Source organism: Centruroides sculpturatus, unplaced genomic scaffold (genome assembly GCF_000671375.1).
Source record: "Centruroides sculpturatus isolate CEXI.00-Female unplaced genomic scaffold, Cexi_2.0 scaffold44, whole genome shotgun sequence".
NCBI classification, from domain to species: domain Eukaryota; kingdom Metazoa; phylum Arthropoda; class Arachnida; order Scorpiones; family Buthidae; genus Centruroides; species Centruroides sculpturatus.
The window spans coordinates 535,379-556,457 of record NW_019384307.1 but is presented as its reverse complement, the minus strand read 5'-3'; the positions used below and the strand labels follow the sequence as shown (position 1 = coordinate 556,457).

General features: G+C 28.7%; 1 protein-coding gene across 1 annotated transcript in view; it reads left to right on the top strand.

Moving 5' to 3' along the window:
• The first annotated feature begins 6,204 nt into the window (after positions 1-6,204).
• LOC111619514 (F-actin-capping protein subunit beta-like) overlaps positions 6,205-21,079 on the top strand; it is a 78,211-nt gene continuing 63,336 nt past the window's right edge. The window contains 1 exon segment of the mRNA XM_023361248.1: positions 6,205-6,329. Coding sequence (XP_023217016.1) covers positions 6,327-6,329 — 3 coding nt within the window. The 5' untranslated portion in view covers positions 6,205-6,326.

Genomic DNA, 21,079 nt, shown 5'->3' with positions numbered 1-21,079 from the left:
TGGATAGGATGTGAATATGTTTTGGTAGTATACAGTACATGACCTGGCTTCCCAAATTTCCATTATACTAAAATGAGTTAGCATATGTTAAAAAGGATTTCTCTATTCCATTTTACAGTAGTTAAGATCTTACAATTTACAAGATTTCATCAGCTGACAGGACTGTTTTAATGATCATAAATTGTCAGCGTAGATGATTGGAAGGAGCCTGTTTATCATTTCTAACATAGAGATTTTCTGCAGCTTTACAGATTCCTGAAAGTCTGAACACTGTTCATTGGATGAGCTAGTGATGCACTTAGGATTTAATTTTGGGGGAGCGAGTTGACTAGATTAAAAATATTTTTAATACAAATTCAATAAAATTCCCATCTTATGTGACTACTAATTCATAAGTAGTATAGAAATAGAAGACATGACATAACCTAATTAAAATTCATCTTATTTATAAAACAGTTTGTTTGAAAATTTTTCTAGTGTTTTCTTTTTCGTTGCAGGGCCCTTGGCCTCCCCACCGAGATAAGCATTATAATGAGCAAAATTCAAAAATATATGATTTGTATAGATCATACTATAATAGATCTATACAAATCAGCGGATCTCAACGGGGCCATAGAACATTTTGGGAATGCCACAGAAAACTAAGAAATTGTAGTGCCATAAACACTGCCAGGAAAGCATACTAATTTACAAATGATTAAAAATTTTCTGTTTTGTCACATTTAAACTTCAATAACACGGACTGTATAGTTGGAATGGGTGGATCAAAACCATACCCCTATAAGACGCTATCAACTTAAATGAAAGTCGAGGAAAATTTAATTAAATATAGAAGCATATTGGAGAGACTACAGCGTATATATCCTCGGTAATTTGCAAAGTTTTTGATTGCTCGGCATTATTTGCACATCATTTAGAGCAGGGGTGGCAAACCTGTGGAACGTAAGGCGAAATCATCTGGCAGGTAACCAATCATACGATTTCGATTTATCATCTGTCTTCAACCGTCCTTTCGATTCTGTGATTTTTCTAATCGTATGTTGTGAAATAGGTCTAAAAATTTTTCCAAAACAGAGACTTGAAAAAACAAATTGATCAATAGTCAACCGAAAGTGACATTTTACCTAAAACCTTTTCTAATTTTAATATATGCAACCCATCATACTTGACCAAACGCATTCAAGTTTGATAAGTAAACACCCAACGATAAGTGAGTGTGGCGTATACCAAAAGTAGTCAAATTCGAACTTTACAGTGCGTTTATCACTAGCAATTTTCAAAGTCTCTTCAACATACCTCTTCATTTAATTCAATTTCCTTGATTTTTTTTAAGATTGTAGATGAAAGATTATAATCTAACATTTCCAGAACTGATTATACATTAAAAATTCCTCGGGCTGCACGCTCGGATTCTATCCGGGTCCTATCGAATCCCGTGCAAAACAAATGGAACATATCCACATCTTTTTACATTCTAAAATTTAACGCATATAGCTGTACTTTGCATACATAAATTGACCTAAAAATAACTTCTACCAATTTTCTTTCAAATGAAACTTTCGGTTGTTATTTTTCAAGCCTTCTGTGTGTAACAAACGAAACAGACTTGCTAATGTTATAACTTTCTGCCTACTCAGGTGAGGTAAAGATTGGGTCTCTGCGGATAATTGGTAAAAAAAAAAAAAAGTCGAATGAGTTAACCAAGAATGTCGCCTTTGTTATTCTTACTTATGCTGGACATTTTGACTAACAGCAAAACGTTCCTAAATCTTGATCGAAAACCGAAACAAATTTTTCGATAAGAAATAATGTAATATGGATTAATCCGTTTCCGACCTCAAAACAAAATCTTTTTTTTTTTACACTTTTAGCTGTATTTCGTGCATAAAAATTCCCACAAATGCAATATAATAATGTATATAACATTATATTATCATATCGCGGATTCGGATATATCGCGCTTTTTTTGGTCCCCAAATTTTAAAAGCACTCGAGTCAATAAATTTTAAATTCCCAATTTCCATTGAATTTTTTTTTTTTGCAACGAAATACGATATTTTATTCCTACAATTGTCCTGGAAACAATAAATTCGTCAAGATCTAAATAAGCAAAACAAGTGGACAGATCAATTATTTATTGTGACATCGTCACAATGCCGAGCTGCAACTTTTTTTGTTACAATGCTCTCAATTTTAGTGTCTTGACCCTATACATCATACTTTTCCTGTTAACAATAGAATCATGCCGGTCATCCATCTAACGTTGTTTTTGTGATTAATTAATTAAGGACAGACGGACACCAGTGGGAATTTATAAGTCTTTAATTTAAAGGTCTTCAAACCTTTAAATTCCCATTTTTATGATACTTCTATGCATTTAATTTTGTAATGTATGAATTTTATCCTGGCATGTTTTAATTATATACAGTATTTTTAATTGTAAAAAGTTTTTAATTAAAAGATGGAGCAGATCCTAGTATCTTTTCTTGTATGCTTCTGCATTCATATTATAATATTCCAAAAAACTCGCTAATTTTGAGAATGAAAACTTGTAAACAGCGATTTAAAAGTTTTATTCATCATAAAAATATACAGAAAAAGATATATTTTAGTTTTTAAAAATAGATTTAAATAAAAAATTTGTTTATTAATTAAAATAGGACTTTAATTATAGGAGGATTTTCAAATAATCTTTTCAACTATTCTGATGCGATTTTAATAAATAATTTATAAATTTTAATATAAAGATTCATTTTTTAAATGTGAGGAATTAAAAACGTAAAAACTAAATCCAAAGTAAATGAAATAATAATTTCTTTGTCACAAGTTTAAAAAATCCAGCGACGAGTTGCTTAACTTTCCCGGAAACTTTTAAAACTGCGTGTTTGGCGCCATTTCTTACGATATTTTATTTAAAAAACTTTTTATATTTTAATTATTATAAAATGGCAAAAAAACTTAACTTTGAGGAAGAGTGGGTTTTATAAAAAAATATTGTAAATGCTAATAAGTAATAACGAGTAAAATCGTCATTAAGTCTGACCCCACTCGAGATATGACACACGAAGACCTTTATTTCTTCACTACCTCGACCTTTAACCACCAAAATTTAACTGCATCGATTCCCCTAATATACAAATCTCCCTATAAAATTTCAGAAAATTTCGACAAAAAGCATAGGAGTTATTAAGCTTCAAAGTACGTGAACAAAATCGTATCTCCCGCACACACTAACATCCATAAATACAGGAAAAAACTTCATTTTTTTTTTTTTGCATTTCTTAACGTTTTAAGGTCTCCTGAGTTCAAAAATGTAAACATTTTGCGTGGTTTTATAATTTTTAAAATACCATCTCCTCTGCTAATTTCTTTTGCCCATTTTTAAGTCACTTTGAAAGTCGTGAAAACTTTTTTGAAAATATTTGATCACAAAACTGTTACAAACAGTGTAAATTTAAATAGACAATTTTTTCCGTGTAAATTCCGCGTCTTTTCACTTATTCCATATCAAAATAATAGTACTTTGAATTGTCGCCACGTCTGGCCTTTAATGCCCTCTACCGGAAAATTTCATAAGCTTTTATTTGCAGGCCGGATAGTTATCGTAGGCCGCGATCAGGAGCATACGTGTCAACGTATAAAAATTTTGCATTTGAATCCCCCGAGCGACAGGCTGGCATCTTTATTGCCTGAAACATTTAAAATTACTCTCTTTAGCTAAAAAATTTTCTATTATTTATGTCTAAATCAACCGTTTTACTCCTAACACGCCCCCTCACCGCCGACGCCATTTTTGAACGTTGTGGATAACACATTTTTTTCATTATACGTTATTAAAGTAATAAATAAATATAATTAAATAATTTTTTAAATCTCGATTAATTCATAAAAATATTAATTTCTAATCAAAAATTTAAATCCTTATTAAGTAAAAAAATAAATAAATAAATAATAATGATAATTTCGCTAAAACGTTGGCGCTGTCATCTGCAGTCAGCAACCGGAAAGATATAGGTTTGGATTTTCTGGTTGGGAGGATCTACTGTTTTAATATTAAAAATTTGCTCTCACAAAGAAAATGGTAAGTTGCTCTTTTATAATCTTAAAATACTTATGAAATACTTTATATTCGCGTAGATACTTTATGAAATTAATAATTGCTTATGTATTATTGCTACAGAGTGATAAGCTGCTATATTTATCTGGATTATTACCATCATTCTTGTTATTTTGAGAAATATAACTGTGATTTTATCATATAAAAATGCCCAGATTAATAATTAGTTCATCCAAAATGCTTTACACTTCTAATTACATTAATTATAAATACATAAAATTACCATTACATATTTACAATTCATGATTACACTTTAAGTTAAATATGACAGATAAACTGAGTTAAATGTGATTAAAGTGTGATTCAGTTAATTTATTTAAATCACAATCACAGAATATTATTATACATAACATTTGATTATCATTATGTATCCTGTTTACAGAAAATATTGTGATTAAAGCTAGTAAAATAATGTAGGAGTTACATATTTCAATAAAATTTATGTAAATAAAAAAAATTCAGAACTAGAAGAACGTATCGAAGATTTATAAAAATCTTCGATACGTTCTTCTAGTTTTATCTAGTTTTAAATAAAACTTAAAATCTAGTTTTAAATAAAACTTAATTTTTGAGTTTATATATTATTTCGTTCAGGCAGGAAATATATTTATTGTTGATATATTTAATGATAATTTCGTTAAAAACAATGGTAGTACCTCTGTTTCCTGTTTATTAACACCAATTTATGTATGTAAATATGTGTATATGTATGTCGTGTAAAACAGCTGAGATGTGTTTATATTATATGTAAATATATATAACTGGTGTGTTATATATTTGTATAAAATATGCATTTAGGAATTTAAATCTATTCGTATTTATAAAATAAAATTTTATCTGATCGTATATTTTCTGTAAATATAAGAATTGATCAAAAATCATTTATATATTTTTTTATTTTTTGAAGATTATTAAATTTATCATTTTCCTCTTGAAATTTATTGTTGTTGAAAGTTTTCCTTATTAAATTTAACAATATTAGAGCAAGCTTAATAAAAATCAAATTCAACATTATTGAAGGATGAAAGAAGGAAGATTTGTAGTTTACAGTAAGGAAGGAAGTTATTTTTAAAACATGGTCAATGAATTCAGTGTTATTGATTTTTCTTTTACATAATCAAAAATTGACTTGTACTTTCTTANAACGAGTAAAATCGTCATTAAGTCTGACCCCACTCGAGATATGACACACGAAGACCTTTATTTCTTCACTACCTCGACCTTTAACCACCAAAATTTAACTGCATCGATTCCCCTAATATACAAATCTCCCTATAAAATTTCAGAAAATTTCGACAAAAAGCATAGGAGTTATTAAGCTTCAAAGTACGTGAACAAAATCGTATCTCCCGCACACACTAACATCCATAAATACAGGAAAAAACTTCATTTTTTTTTTTTTGCATTTCTTAACGTTTTAAGGTCTCCTGAGTTCAAAAATGTAAACATTTTGCGTGGTTTTATAATTTTTAAAATACCATCTCCTCTGCTAATTTCTTTTGCCCATTTTTAAGTCACTTTGAAAGTCGTGAAAACTTTTTTGAAAATATTTGATCACAAAACTGTTACAAACAGTGTAAATTTAAATAGACAATTTTTTCCGTGTAAATTCCGCGTCTTTTCACTTATTCCATATCAAAATAATAGTACTTTGAATTGTCGCCACGTCTGGCCTTTAATGCCCTCTACCGGAAAATTTCATAAGCTTTTATTTGCAGGCCGGATAGTTATCGTAGGCCGCGATCAGGAGCATACGTGTCAACGTATAAAAATTTTGCATTTGAATCCCCCGAGCGACAGGCTGGCATCTTTATTGCCTGAAACATTTAAAATTACTCTCTTTAGCTAAAAAATTTTCTATTATTTATGTCTAAATCAACCGTTTTACTCCTAACACGCCCCCTCACCGCCGACGCCATTTTTGAACGTTGTGGATAACACATTTTTTTCATTATACGTTATTAAAGTAATAAATAAATATAATTAAATAATTTTTTAAATCTCGATTAATTCATAAAAATATTAATTTCTAATCAAAAATTTAAATCCTTATTAAGTAAAAAAAAATAAAAAAAATAAATAATAATGATAATTTCGCGAAAACGTTGGCGCTGTCATCTGCAGTCAGCAACCGGAAAGATATAGGTTTGGATTTTCTGGTTGGGAGGATCTACTGTTTTAATATTAAAAATTTGCTCTCACAAAGAAAATGGTAAGTTGCTGTTTTATAATCTTAAAATACTTATGAAATACTTTATATTCGCGTAGATACTTTATGAAATTAATAATTGCTTATGTATTATTGCTACAGAGTGATAATCTGCTATATTTATCTGGATTATTACCATCATTCTTGTTATTTTGAGAAATATAACTGTGATTTTATCTTATAAAAATGCCCAGATTAATAATTAGTTCATCCAAAATGCTTTACACTTCTAATTACATTAATTATAAATACATAAAATTACCATTACATATTTACAATTCATGATTACACTTTAAGTTAAATATGACAGATAAACTGAGTTAAATGTGATTAAAGTGTGATTCAGTTAATTTATTTAAATCACAATCACAGAATATTATTATACATAACATTTGATTATCATTATGTATCCTGTTTACAGAAAATATTGTGATTAAAGCTAGTAAAATAATGTAGGAGTTACATATTTCAATAAAATTTATGTAAATAAAAAAAATTCAGAACTAGAAGAACGTATCGAAGATTTATAAAAATCTTCGATACGTTCTTCTAGTTTTATCTAGTTTTAAATAAAACTTAAAATCTAGTTTTAAATAAAACTTAATTTTTGAGTTTATATATTATTTCGTTCAGGCAGGAAATATATTTATTGTTGATATATTTAATGATAATTTCGTTAAAAACAATGGTAGTACCTCTGTTTCCTGTTTATTAACACCAATTTATGTATGTAAATATGTGTATATGTATGTCGTGTAAAACAGCTGAGATGTGTTTATATTATATGTAAATATATATAACTGGTGTGTTATATATTTGTATAAAATATGCATTTAGGAATTTAAATCTATTCGTATTTATAAAATAAAATTTTATCTGATCGTATATTTTCTGTAAATATAAGAATTGATCAAAAATCATTTATATATTTTTTTATTTTTTGAAGATTATTAAATTTATCATTTTCCTCTTGAAATTTATTGTTGTTGAAAGTTTTCCTTATTAAATTTAACAATATTAGAGCAAGCTTAATAAAAATCAAATTCAACATTATTGAAGGATGAAAGAAGGAAGATTTGTAGTTTACAGTAAGGAAGGAAGTTATTTTTAAAACATGGTCAATGAATTCAGTGTTATTGATTTTTCTTTTACATAATCAAAAATTGACTTGTACTTTCTTAAAATTTAATATAAAAAATTTAAAATTTTCAATGCTATGTTAATTTGACTTTGAAAGATTTTTTATAGGTAAATATTTTGTTGATCTAGTTATTTTTTGATATTAATCGGCTTGTATAAACTTATTAATGCAGTAATTTTTTTCAATATTTAATTTTCATTTCTTAAATACATTATTTGATGCTTCACTGCTTTAAAAACATTAAATATATTTAACAAGAGTAATGATAATTTCTTCTATTTATAAAAGACAGACTTTTTTTTTTTTAACATTCCATATAAAATTATATAAGGTATGGTACGTAGCTTGTAGAATACAAAACATTATATTGTTTTTGATAAAAATTTTTAACATGAACAAGCATTTCTTTGTATTATGAATTTAATGGACTGATAGACCAAGATATACATTATATTAAAAAAACTCTCTTCTGTTTTTGTATGAATCATTTCTTAAAATAAATTGTTTTAAACAAAAAATCTGCCAGTTGAATTACTAATGATGATTAGTAAAATATTTTTATATGATAAATAATAAAATTATTTTATTAAATTTGCATGAAATGATCAGATACTTATTTATAAAACACTTATCTATATATAAAATAATTAGTCATCATCTTTAATTTAGTGTCATGAATTAAAGCATAATAATGTCTAAATTTATTAGATTATAGTTTAAAAATAACTTATGTAATTGTACATGCAATTAATAAAAATATTAAATTAAATTCAGACTTATAATAGTCCATCAAAATTTTATTTTAAAATTTTTTATAATTTTTATTTGATTTTTTTATAAAAATATTTTATTTAAATAGTTATATTCAATATATTCAATGAGAAATTTATAAGATAAGAAAAAATCATGTTAGATGAGTCATATTCAGTTAATGTTTTTAATATCTAATATAGGTGTGTATTGCAGTATAAATGAACTATGATCTTACTACTACAATACTGTTAGCTTATAAAACTGTTAATAAACAACATTAAAAATATATACTTAAATATATAAACTACATGTTCACACAAAAAAAAAGAAACTACAATACTGACATAAGTGTTTTAGCTCCAAATGCAATTTGATTCCTCTTCTTTCAATAATGTACTGAATGCTCTAACCAGATAAATTGAAGAATTCCATTAGAAGAAGGTTAAATACATTTTATTACAACACTTAGAGCATTTAGTGTATTACCAACAAACAGAATTTTAATTCTAGCAAAATCATATTTTAATCTGAGTTTTTATTTATTTTTTTAATTAATTTATTTATTTAATAATAGATTAATGTCATACTCCTAATTTTTCATAATCTACAGTCCACAATCATTGCTTATGTAGACACTATTAAAATTATTAATTCAGATTCACTAAAACTTCAAAACAATTTATTAAAATTATCCTCTTGGTTAGTGCTATTTAATTTCAAAATTAGTCTGTCTAAAACTATAGCTATGTTCTATTCTTTACTTAGGAATGTAGTGTGTGTTTCATTTATAATTATTAGAATTATAATAGATTATTTACATTCAATAAGAAATTTACTTGTCATATAATTAATTTGACAAGAAATCAATTTTTTGCCCTTCAAATTGATAAAATTGTTAAAAATATTGTTATTTTGTGGAGTATACAGTACTGTAGAGACTATCATTTTATTTCATCAAAGCTCCATATTGAGAATTTTATTCTTTACAAACTTTCAAATAGTTGTGGTCTGTACTATGACATAAAACCTCATTTTTACTAGAAAAAGTGATCTCTGAACTTAATAAAGTTTAAATAAACACTTTATGATCTGTTTATTTAATAAAAGTGTATTTTCCTTTTTACAGATATTTTTGCCATTTTCCAACTCCAATCTCCAATATAATAAATCCAGACTGGATTTCCCATCTTTTAATCACTGTACTTTTTAATTTTTTTTTTAAATTTTGATCTTATTTCATTTTAGATATTTTAATGGTTTGCTATCCCCTGATAATATATTTACAGATAACCCTTGCAGCAATTCATGCATATCATTTTTGATATTTCAATTAAACATTTCAAGACACTTTTTATTTTATGTCTGTTTATGCTCTGTAGGAGAGAGAATATTTACTTTTTACTGATACTAAGATTTTTAAGAAAGAGGATTAAAAATTTCTTTATTTTGTATAATTTTATTTACTATTTGTAGTAGCTTTTTACAATCTTACAAATATATCTTGTTCTTGAAAACATCTTGTAAATTGAGTGAGATTTTTCATTATTTTTTATGGCCAAAATTTCTACTTTATTCTGACATAACCTAGTCACTTACCCATGATCTACAAATAATGTTAAAGTACTACTTAATACCTATTCACATATCAATCAATGGTTTTAATTGAGTACATTAAAGTAAATGAAAGTGTTAGATTATTTTAATAAGTTGTTAGATTATTTACTAATATAAAAGAAGCTAATTTGAAATAAGGGAAGCAAACATATAAGTTATCATACATTTCTTTATTTAATGGTAAGAAAACAAAAGTAAATTGAGATGTTAAGTAAGCAGAAAACAAGTAAAATAGAGTAAAACAAAATTGTTTTTTAATTAATGAAATGGTAATTACCAATAGAAGGATTTATAATATAAATTTCATTAAACCAGCTGCGTTGAAACAAATAGCTTACTCTTAGCAAATGAAGACATAACATGAATGAACAAAAAACTGATTGGTACTTTTGAACCATTTAGTGGTACTGCAGAAGAGTTTTAATCTTCTTTCACTCGTGGTTGGAACGTTTTGTTAACATAAAATAATTCCATAACTATGAAAAATCATACATTTGTGACACCTTTCTTCTTAGGCATCTGGTAAAACCAGAGATTAAAACCTCCAACTCCAGCAGGTGCATTTAGACACCTGCTGGAGGCTGAAATTGTAATTTTTATTGTGTGGATGTGTGATTTTTATTGTTATAAAATTACTTCATCAAATAGAAAATGTGTTTTTAAGAGAATTTTAAAATGTAAATTTATTAAGTTAATATAAATAATAATTTAAAATGATAAATATATTGATACAGGTATCTCTCATATAACATGATTTTACTCTATTATGGTTTGAAAATTGGGGTTATGCCCGTACAACATGACTTCTGGTTTCACTCTAACGTGGTTTTGGAAATCCTCCATACAAAATTTCATAACTTTTAATTGTAAACTTTGTTATTCAATATTTGTTTTTTATTCAAGTAAGCATGCATGTTGTCTCAAATTTGCCCATGGATTTTAGAATGTTAAAATTTTTAAATTATTTTATGCTTTTCATCAGGTTTACTTTAATGAAAACTGATAGGACAAGGAAGAAAAAACTTGCATCAACTTTCCTATCAACCAGATGTTGTTGTCATTGCTTTTTAGACTTTAGTCCTTAAGATTGTCATTGTGTTTTCTTTTTATAGATTAATCTTCATATTTAATAAAGTTTATTTAAACATTTTTAGGTTAAGTGTTAAACTTTTTTTTTAATCATAGGTATTACTTACCTATGATGATTACTTCATTCATAAAAATGACAAACTAAATACAGTGGTATCTCAGTACTTGAACACAAATTCTGGGGAAAAGTTGCTCAGTACTTGACTGAAGAAATGCAATCCTCTAGAACAAATGTTCAATAACATGTTTTTATTTCGTCATCCATAAAAAATTTTTATGATGAAAATGTTGCCGATACTTCTGATCAAGATCAACAAAAAAGCTGAGATGACAATGATACTTTGTAAAAAGAAAATGCCTTTGTTTAACTAAAATTAATATTAACATGTAATTGTGACCTTTCGTACCTTGGTACTCTTTGGTACCTTGTCAGGATTGACACCACCGTGTTTCTCAAAACACGGAAACCGAGACGGCAATTACGTCACTCCGTCACGCGAGCGGTCCTGTACATGGTCAGTCGTTGAAGTTGCTCCTGAATTTTTGTCAACGTTTCTTGTAATGGGTTATGGTTAGTATCCTTTTCGCTAGTGTTATCTATAGTCCTTATTATTCCCCGAGGTTTTCCCGTCAATTGTTCTATGCTCTCTTCGCTAATAGCTATTCGCACCGCCTTATCGAAGGTGTCGGGCTCTTTTGACATCACGTGTCGCTTTATTCGATCATTGAGTCCACTCATAAACTGCACTAACAACTGTTTGTCTCTTTCCTTTTGTTGGTACCGTTTTACAACTTCCCGTTCCTGTGCATTATCACTAGGTTGCTCTTTAATAATTTTTACCACTAAGGTTTGCAATCGGACGGCGTAAGTCTGCACGTCCTCTCCCGGCGCTTGCACGCAAGCGTGAAACTTTTGTAATTGTAAAGAGATAGGTTCCTTTTCAAATCTTTTTATCATAAGCTTTTTGAACTCGTCATAAGTTGTTACATCTTTCATTGTGGCATCCTTCCACGCAAAATCTCGGGCTATCCCCGTTAATCGCAATTTAGCTACTCCTAAACATTGCGCCTTGGTCCAATTTGTCAATTTACCAATCTCATCTAAGGACTCAAAAAAATCCGTGACCTTAAGGCCATCTGGATCTCCGGCAAAAGAAGGTATGAGAGGAATCATGCCCCCAAGTCCGCCTACCGCAGCACTTCCTGCTGTCTCTCCACGCGGCGCGCGACCTTCTTTCCCTTCCATTTTCCTAGCTAGTCTCCGTTACTATCTTAAATTCCCACTATCTTAAAATCCCGCGCTCTGACACCACTGTGACCTTTCGGGTCGGCACCTCTTTGGTACCCTGTCAGGATTGACACCACCGTGTTTCTCGAAACACGGAAACCGAGACGGCGATTACGTCACGCCGTCGCGCGAGCGGTTCCGTACGTGGTCAGACGGATTCTTAATGTCGATTCGAGAGACAACATTGGAAGTGACTCAGATACACTTAACAATTAACAATGGTTTATTTAAAAATCTATTGGATAAAGTGTTGTCGCGGAGAGAGAGAGTTCACATACGATTCGCGGGGTGATAAATACCTGGAGTTTGGTTGATTCTTGAATAGCTGATAATTGATAATCAAGTTCTTGACTTAATCCAAAGTTCTAGCGACGACGTTCGTTCAAGTTTCTTTGGCACTTAATAAATCCTGTTGCAAATAATCCAAATAGGAGGCACAAAAAACAAAGTCCGGTTGCTATCTGACGACTTCTATCCAAAGGAACGGTGACGACTGACTCTTTTTGGCCGTCCCTGGTGATATTCACGGGCGATTTCGGCCGTGCAGAGGTTAATAGTTCACGAGAAAGCGTCATGTTGCTTTCGAGAAAATGTAACAGGAGACTTTCTCAGGTAGCTAAGAACAACAATTGTTGCGTAATTCGCAAAATGTTATTATTAAAGAATATTTCTAATATAATAATTTCTGCTATCTTACATAATGCAGTACTTTTAATTGTGATTGTTAATTAATTATAAATTGCTTTAATAAACATATTTATCTTAGTAACAAAAAAGAATAGTATACTTTTGCTAACTTCTGGAACATAACACTATGATTTGCATTAGTCCTTTTTTTGTATAGTACGGATTTGCATAACACAACACTTTTTTGGAACATAACTACTGCATTATATGAGTAATATCTGTATATCAATTATGATAAATTTTAAAATAAAACAGTGTAGCTAGTTGCTTGAAAGTAATTTCAATAATAGGCAATTTCTTTTAAAATAAACTTAATTCAAAAATCAAATATTAATTTTGAAAATATATAAATAGTTGTTTAAATTTTGAATTTTCTTAAGCGTTTTGTCAGTAGATTTCTAAAGCTTTGTCTGATCCTGATCAAACTTAAAAGTGAATATTGGGTTTCTAGAATTATTTTCAAAATTTTAAATTGTCATTATTTAAAAATTTTAACTTATTTTGAGGTATTCATTGAATATTTATTAACAGATTAGATACAAACTCATAAGATAAACTTATAATGATATAATTCAATATTTTTAGCTGAGCAACAAATAATATTTCACTTACTTTCCTGGTGGGTTTGGAATTGTGTACTGTGACTGTCTAATTTAGATGTCTCCAAAGTGATTTATGTTGACCCCATGGTCAATAAAGCATTTTTTAGGGTTAACTGAAAACAATTCATTAAAAATTAATAATCCAACGAGTTTGTATATGACAGTCCAGAATGTTGTAAATTTGCATATTGTAAGTAAATCTTTTCTATGAAAATGATGAGTGGATTAATACTCGCTCATCAAATTTATTTGTTTATTATTATTAACTGTATTAGGAAAAAAGGAGAAATCAATAAAAAAAATTGAGGAATTATTTAAGCAGTCAATATCAAAAAGTTTGGGGTTTCTAATTTTTTGTAAATGTTAGTTTCTCAAGACTTGTTGTTGAATGTTGTGACTATCCTCAAAAGATTATATGGTGCAAAATGATACTTCTGGTTACCTGTGGCATTCTGATGTGTAGACTGCTAGATCTAGTTGAACAGGTGGATACTCTTATTGATTTCTGAGTGACAGAATGCTGACTATAATATTACTGTTTAATGTTAAAAATGTTTGTAAAATTTTATTATTTTTATTTTTTTTATTGTATACAATGTCCTATTTTTAAAAATAATTAAAAATTCTCTCTAAAATAAATAATAAACAGAAATAAATGATTTTATTATACAATAGGAAAAAATTTAAGAAAAATGGCATTTTAACTAGTTGTTCTATAATTAAGATCACTGTAAAATATTATTTGAGCATTTAGAATATTTGTATTTTTTTTACTATTGTTGGCTTTTAGATAGATACTATAATTTAGTGCATTTTATTTTTATTTTACTATATTTTGTATCTGAGGCAAATATAGTTACTTGTATTAACTTTGACTTTGCTGTTTTATTTTCAGTGTTATCTGCTGTTGATTGTTTCCTAACTGCATTTGAGAATAAACAAAAGTTTTTATAGATGATTTTTTGAATAAACTATCCATTGTGTCATTTTCTAACACATTTACTAAACCATAAAATGTTATAAGAAGCCATCTATTTTTACAATTTTTTTATGAATTGGTGGAACATAATATTAGTCTGGTGATAAATTTTATCTACTGTAATATACATATTTTAGAGATTCATACAGCTATAAATGTAAATATTTTTTTAAAATATGCATAAGAGTATATAGGATCAATTTGCAATAATTACAAACTATAAAATGTAAGAAAAATTAAAAAATATTTCATATTTTAAAGTAATACAATAATTAAAATTTTCTGAGAAAAACAATAAAAAATTATTGAAAACTAAAATTTAAAATATATTAACCCTTTATGGCCTGACGGGACTTTATCTAGTCCCACTATCTTTGATATTTTTTATTTCATAGTGTATGCATTATAGCTTTCTGGGACTTACATTTTATCATTGTATAAAGTGTTCTTTTTTTCTTCTATAGGGTAGTAACTTTCAAACTGTTCCTGTTTTAGTTTTGTTTAAAAAAGTTTCACATCGTGTGTTGTCTGAATGGTAGTAGCTGATACTATATGGTAGTAGCTTTCTTTGTTGCCAAATTCTACTTAATGTTTTCAAGTTAAATGTCTTTGTATTTTTTAATATGTATTCTAGATATGTGTAGTTTGATTTTAATGTATTATGTTTGTAGAATTAATGGTTTGCAAGCTGTATGAAGTCAAAATATGTTTGGGACTTATAAGTCCCGTCAGGCCTGTAGGAATCTTTTTTGTAAATGTTAGAAATTTGTATTTTTTACATTGTGCTTTATAAATTTATGAATTTGTTTAACATTTTTATAGTTAATATACATATAAGACTTATATATATATATATAAATAATTTTATATAAAAAAAAATTTTATTTGATATTGATACACATCAAAGCCATATACAAAATGCACATTACGTAAAGTTTTCTTGTGTGTAAATGGGAAAAAAATAGCTTTTTACATCTTTACTAATCATAAATTATTAAACCAATAAATTTTATTTTAGTTTTGTCATGCATTTTAATTTTTTTTCATATTTTGACCTTATTATACAGTAAAAGTTAACAAATACTTAATATATATAATTATGCATTTAATTTGCAAATATCTATGATAAAAGATCTTTATATAAAACAAAATTATTTTATTTTCGAAATATTAAACAAGAAAAAACTTGTTAAGTCCAAATGTGCTCTAAAAGCCTGACGGGACTTTTAAGTCCCATAATTAAAAAATTTTTAATTTACATTTTAATTTTTTTTTTATTTACTTATCTGTGAACTAACATCTCTTCTAATGATATAATAAGAGAAAAAAAATTTTTTATCAAAAAATGAAAATTTGGGCTATAAAGGGTTAAATAAAGTGTGTGATTGTTACAATCCCAGATATCTTTATTAATTCTTAAAAAAAAATTAATAAGACAAATGAATGTTAAGAAACATATAGTTATGATGACAGTTTTGATTTTTGAATAGAGCTGTATAAACACAGATTATTCACAGCATGGGGAAAGATTCTTATTAAAATTATTAGCTACTGTCATATACAGTTGCTTACATAATCAGCTTTAGAATATATTAAATATATTATTACAATTAATTAAACTCATACAAATCTGTGTCATAAAAATACCTTCTAAATTGTGTTAAATTTTTCATAAATTACATCATCTCAGAAAGTGAATTGAAAAAAAAATTTTTTTTGCAAACAAATGACTGCAACTACTTGATCTAACATTTCTGTTGATAATCAATACTAGGTATTGTAACCATGAGTTTAATTTTAATTATTTAACATTTTAATTTATTAAATTCTTCTGAAGAGATAACTAGAATCAGAATCTAAAAGATTATAAGAAACAAACAGGAAAAAAGTCATAAAGTAACAAATTCTTTTATATATAATGACTTATTAGATGAAAACTTCTATTATACTGTTTATAGCAAAATAACTAAATTCTCTGAATTTCATTCATCATCTTTGTTCTCAACTTCTAAATATTTTTAATGGTTGTCAAATGCAGGATAATATTGCGTTATAGTCTCCTCTAGTATACAGTACTATAGCTGCACTTGTTTTTTGTATTTTTTGGATTATTAAAAATGTTAATCTTTCTAATATGATATATGTAGTTTTTACTTTCATGACTGTTACAAGGGAAACTATTTAATCCTCCAAGTTTTCTTGCAAATCTTCATGTTTGAGACCTTCTGAACCCAAAAAAGTAAAATAAATTTTTAAAAAATGCATCAAGTGTACAAGCTGGCTATCTTCCATGGCTAAGCCAATTGCAGCTATAGCTTTTGGTTTTGGTTGGTTCACATTTTTCCATATCCCATCATGTATGTGGATCATCCGCATCTTGAATTTCCATAGCTGGTAATTGTTGTTATTTAACTTTGTGATGCTGAATCTCTCAGTAGCAGTGCTGTAAGTTATATAGAATCATTTTTACCATCACCCAGTGGTGATATTTGAAATATTTAACAAAGGGTTCGCTAACAGAAAATTTTTCCTTAACAATTTTTTTCTCAAGTTAACTGTCTGTGCGCAGTCAACTTGAGAAGAACCTGGATATTACACACAATGATAAGACTGACATAACTACGCGGTAAGTCACAAACACTGACAAACAAAATGGAAGTTTTGGTTAGAAATAAATACAATACTTTTTCATGCGATATATCTAATAATAGACAGATGTCATCGTTTCTCGAAATACAATATCTTTTTTATTTTACTGTCGATAGCCTGACACGTGTTCCATCTTGTATTTTCTCGCGCACATGGGATTGTGGGATCTCTCTTATGACTGGATCTAGTTTCAAGAATTCTCTTGAGTCGATCATGATTGAACCGTGTTTCAATCTCGACTGAAACGCGGTTCAATCGTGATCTGCGGAGAGAGGTCGCACCAAGGCAAATGGGGGTTTTTTTTTTTTTTTAACTCTTTTCACCCTGTGGGCACTAAGAGGGTTTTTTTTTTGCAAGCCCATTATGGGTACGGCCACGCCCACAATGGGGTGACCGGGTGGTGAGAGATTGGGCCAGACAGACCACCCCCCGAAAAATTCTGGGGTGTATTCGACCTGTCTGGATTCGATCCTGCGTCCCTCAAAGCCTACTGCTTTGAGGGGCCTAGCGGCCAAGTAGTAGGGTTTGAGTAGGCCGAGCGGTCAAGGTGGCATTTGCCACCTTGACCGCTCGGCCATCCAGCCATAAGACGAATGGGGTATAAGGCTCTAGTTTAATAGTGTTACAGAGTATAATATGTTTATTTTAATATATTTTTTAAAAGAAACAAACCACTGAGAAATGTTGTGTGTGTTTAACAAGGTTCAGAAAACTTTGAAAATTTTAACAACTTGTGCGAACCCGCTGAATATCACCACTGCCGTCACCAATGCATTAGGCTTAGCTCACATGTTTGTTTCAGTTTCAAAATGGAATATTTGCAAAGAAAAGGCTTAAATTTACTCATGTTGATGCTTGGCTGGGCCTATAACCTGTTGGATGAATGATAAGAAGCTTGCACTCATGAAGTAAACAAAAAATATATTGAGAAAAAACTTTTATTATAACAACTGTTACAATGTACCGTTTCTAAAAGAAAAAAGAGTGGAAGAATTTATTGTTGCCAATTGGTGGAGAAATAAATTAAACCAGTGAGTAAAATAAACATTAAAACTTTAGTATTACAACATGAAGCTTAATAATAACAACATATATAGCCAACACACAATAGTTTTAGGACCCTGCTTTCACACTACATATACAAAGTTTTGAAATATATCAAATATTTTTTATAATTTATGAAAACCTGATACTTTCCAAACATTCAATGGGGGTATCTTAATAGTTCATGATATAAAGTTGAAATTCCCTTAACACAGCATCTGGTATGCCACAGCAAACCCAATAAGCCAGCATGTCCAGCTCATCTTGGGGCTCTGGGTGTCTGTATTTATATGTAACTAGTTAGCTGGTTACTTAAAACTAAAAAATAATAATTAAATTTTAAAATATTTAATTAAAATTTAAGTCTCTGGCCTTTATACTGAAACAGAAACCAAAACTAAACTTTAAATAAAATCAAAATTAATTAAACAAATCAATTGAAACATTTGTTTTAGAAACAAATATTTTAGAAAGTGTGGATAAAACACTTGTTGTCCATTTTGATTGATTTAGTTATTTTTTTATCCAGATAGTCAGAGCTGAGTCTCTATAGCATTTCTTTGTAAAGTATTAGTTTTGATTTTGGTTTTGGCAGTGATGGAAAATTTTGCTTTTAATATGGAAAATATATAGAATATAGAGTAGATATAGAGAAAAATGTACAAAGCACAAAGTATGATTAGAGTGTTCTTGGGTCATTCTAAGTTAAGAGGTACTCACTGGTTAAGAGATGTGGCCACAACATAAATGTTAGAAATTTAATCTAATTATGTAACATTTTTATTGAAACAACTAATTTGTGCATATCTGCAAGGTGGCCAGTCAATTTATTTATTTTATCTTGTTTTATGAATGACCAGGGGAGATACTCAATACAGGGGGGAGACTAGGTGTACAGGGTAGGATACTTTATGAACAGAGGATAGATTTTAACATTGCTTTATGAAAGAAAATAGACTTTTTTTTTAAGAATCAACTTTATTTATTCATTTTATAATTATTAAATTATCAGACTATTTATTTTCAAGCAGCCTGTTAATATCTTCATTCTGAGGAGGTGGTAGTAGCAGTGGGTCTTCATTATCCGAACTAGGAAGGATTGAAGATTCATAACTTATGACTTGAAGTGCTAAAAGACATCTACAATTCTTTGCTGTTTCTCTCCACAATTTTCTAGCTTTTCGCTGTTCTTGGGGGTCATTTGGTTCACAGTCTTAACAATTCCTTTTTCTTTCTTCTTTTGATACTTTTTATGTTCTTTAAGTTTTTGTAGTGCGTATTTGTCAGGGTCATTTTTTATGCATTGGTACCTTAATCTTTCTGCTACACGTTTTTTTTCTAGGCGTTTTTATATATGTCATTTTTTTTCTTGCTAACATTTTGTAAAAGACATATTATACCATAATTAAATGTATGAGATAGGCTAAAAGAGTAAAAATGTATATTGACTAAATTACGGAACAACGATTTATGTGTTATCCATAAAATACTCTGATCTGACATTTTTGTATCTCTCCTGGACATAAAGTCTTTCCCCTGGAATCTTAAAAGGCAGGGGAGATATGACAGGGGAGATAATTTTTTGTTAGAAAACTGAAATAATCGTAACAGTATTTATCGTACATAATTAACAAATAAATATGAGAATCTATGCACAAATAACAGTAAATATACAAATAAAATGAAGTTCTTAGATAAATAATCACAAAATAAAACTTACCAGGGGAGAGATCACTTCACTCATTCACAACTGTACCCACAGAGTAATGTTACCGAAGTCACTGACAAAATGACTGTGTGGTTAGCTCGCTTGATGCTTGCTGCTAACTTCATGTCCAATGAAATGTGTTCAAGGTCAGAATTTCCCGCGACAAAGTAAACAAACATCGTTTTTTGACAAATACAAAATGCCAGGGGATGAGACACGAAAAATGCGGGACAAATTAGATGTAAATATTTTTTTATGAAAAAGAAATATTATGTAATTTTACTTGTTAGATTACAATAATTTACTTATCCAATTTTATTAAAATGAACTAGCTTACCCGTCGCGCATTGCTGCGATCTCAGAAGAAAGGAAATTCAAGCAAACACGTTATGATAAAATTCAATTTACATTTTATCATTTTTATTGAAACTTATTATTAATATTCATTTTCATCGGGAAAACATTTCAAAGTGTTGTTTCAATTCTATTTATTTATTGAGGTGTTTGTGGATACACGATATTTTTTGCTTTTCCGTCTGGTGCGTACACAAATAAATCAGAAGATTTTTCGACACGTGAATTATAAAGGATTAATATATATATTAATCCTTTATAATTTTAATTATTTAATTGCTCCTTCCTCTTTTCCTTGGCATGTAGTGAAATTTCTGATAGTTGGATAATAAACCGTTTTATTGTAATTTGTCTTTTTAAATTATTTCGAGTCGATATTAAAATTTGGAAAAGGAGGGATACCTAGATCGGTAAAATACGCGAATTTCCTCCTACGACTTCGGTTGTTGTTCGGATTACAGTTGAGGTTTTAACGAAGTTCCAGTGAATACATAATTAGCAAAAAAGAAAGTTAAAATAAAGTGATTAAACAAAAATTATTACAAATAACGTAAATAACAAATGCATACACAGAGATATTTTTTGAAGGGGGGAAATGGTCTTTACAATTTGAAATTGATCGAACACACTGTGCGCAAATGCTTGTGTAAACGCGCGCCATCTATCGTAGGATAAATGTCAAAAACCTTTGCGGGAGTGTATTAAAAAACTTTCCGAAGTTTTATGGCAATCGTACTATGCCACAAACCTTCCCCGGAGTATATTAAACAACTTCCCAAAGTTTCACGGCAATCGGATAAACGGTGTGGTAATGCATGAAGGACACACACACACACACACACACA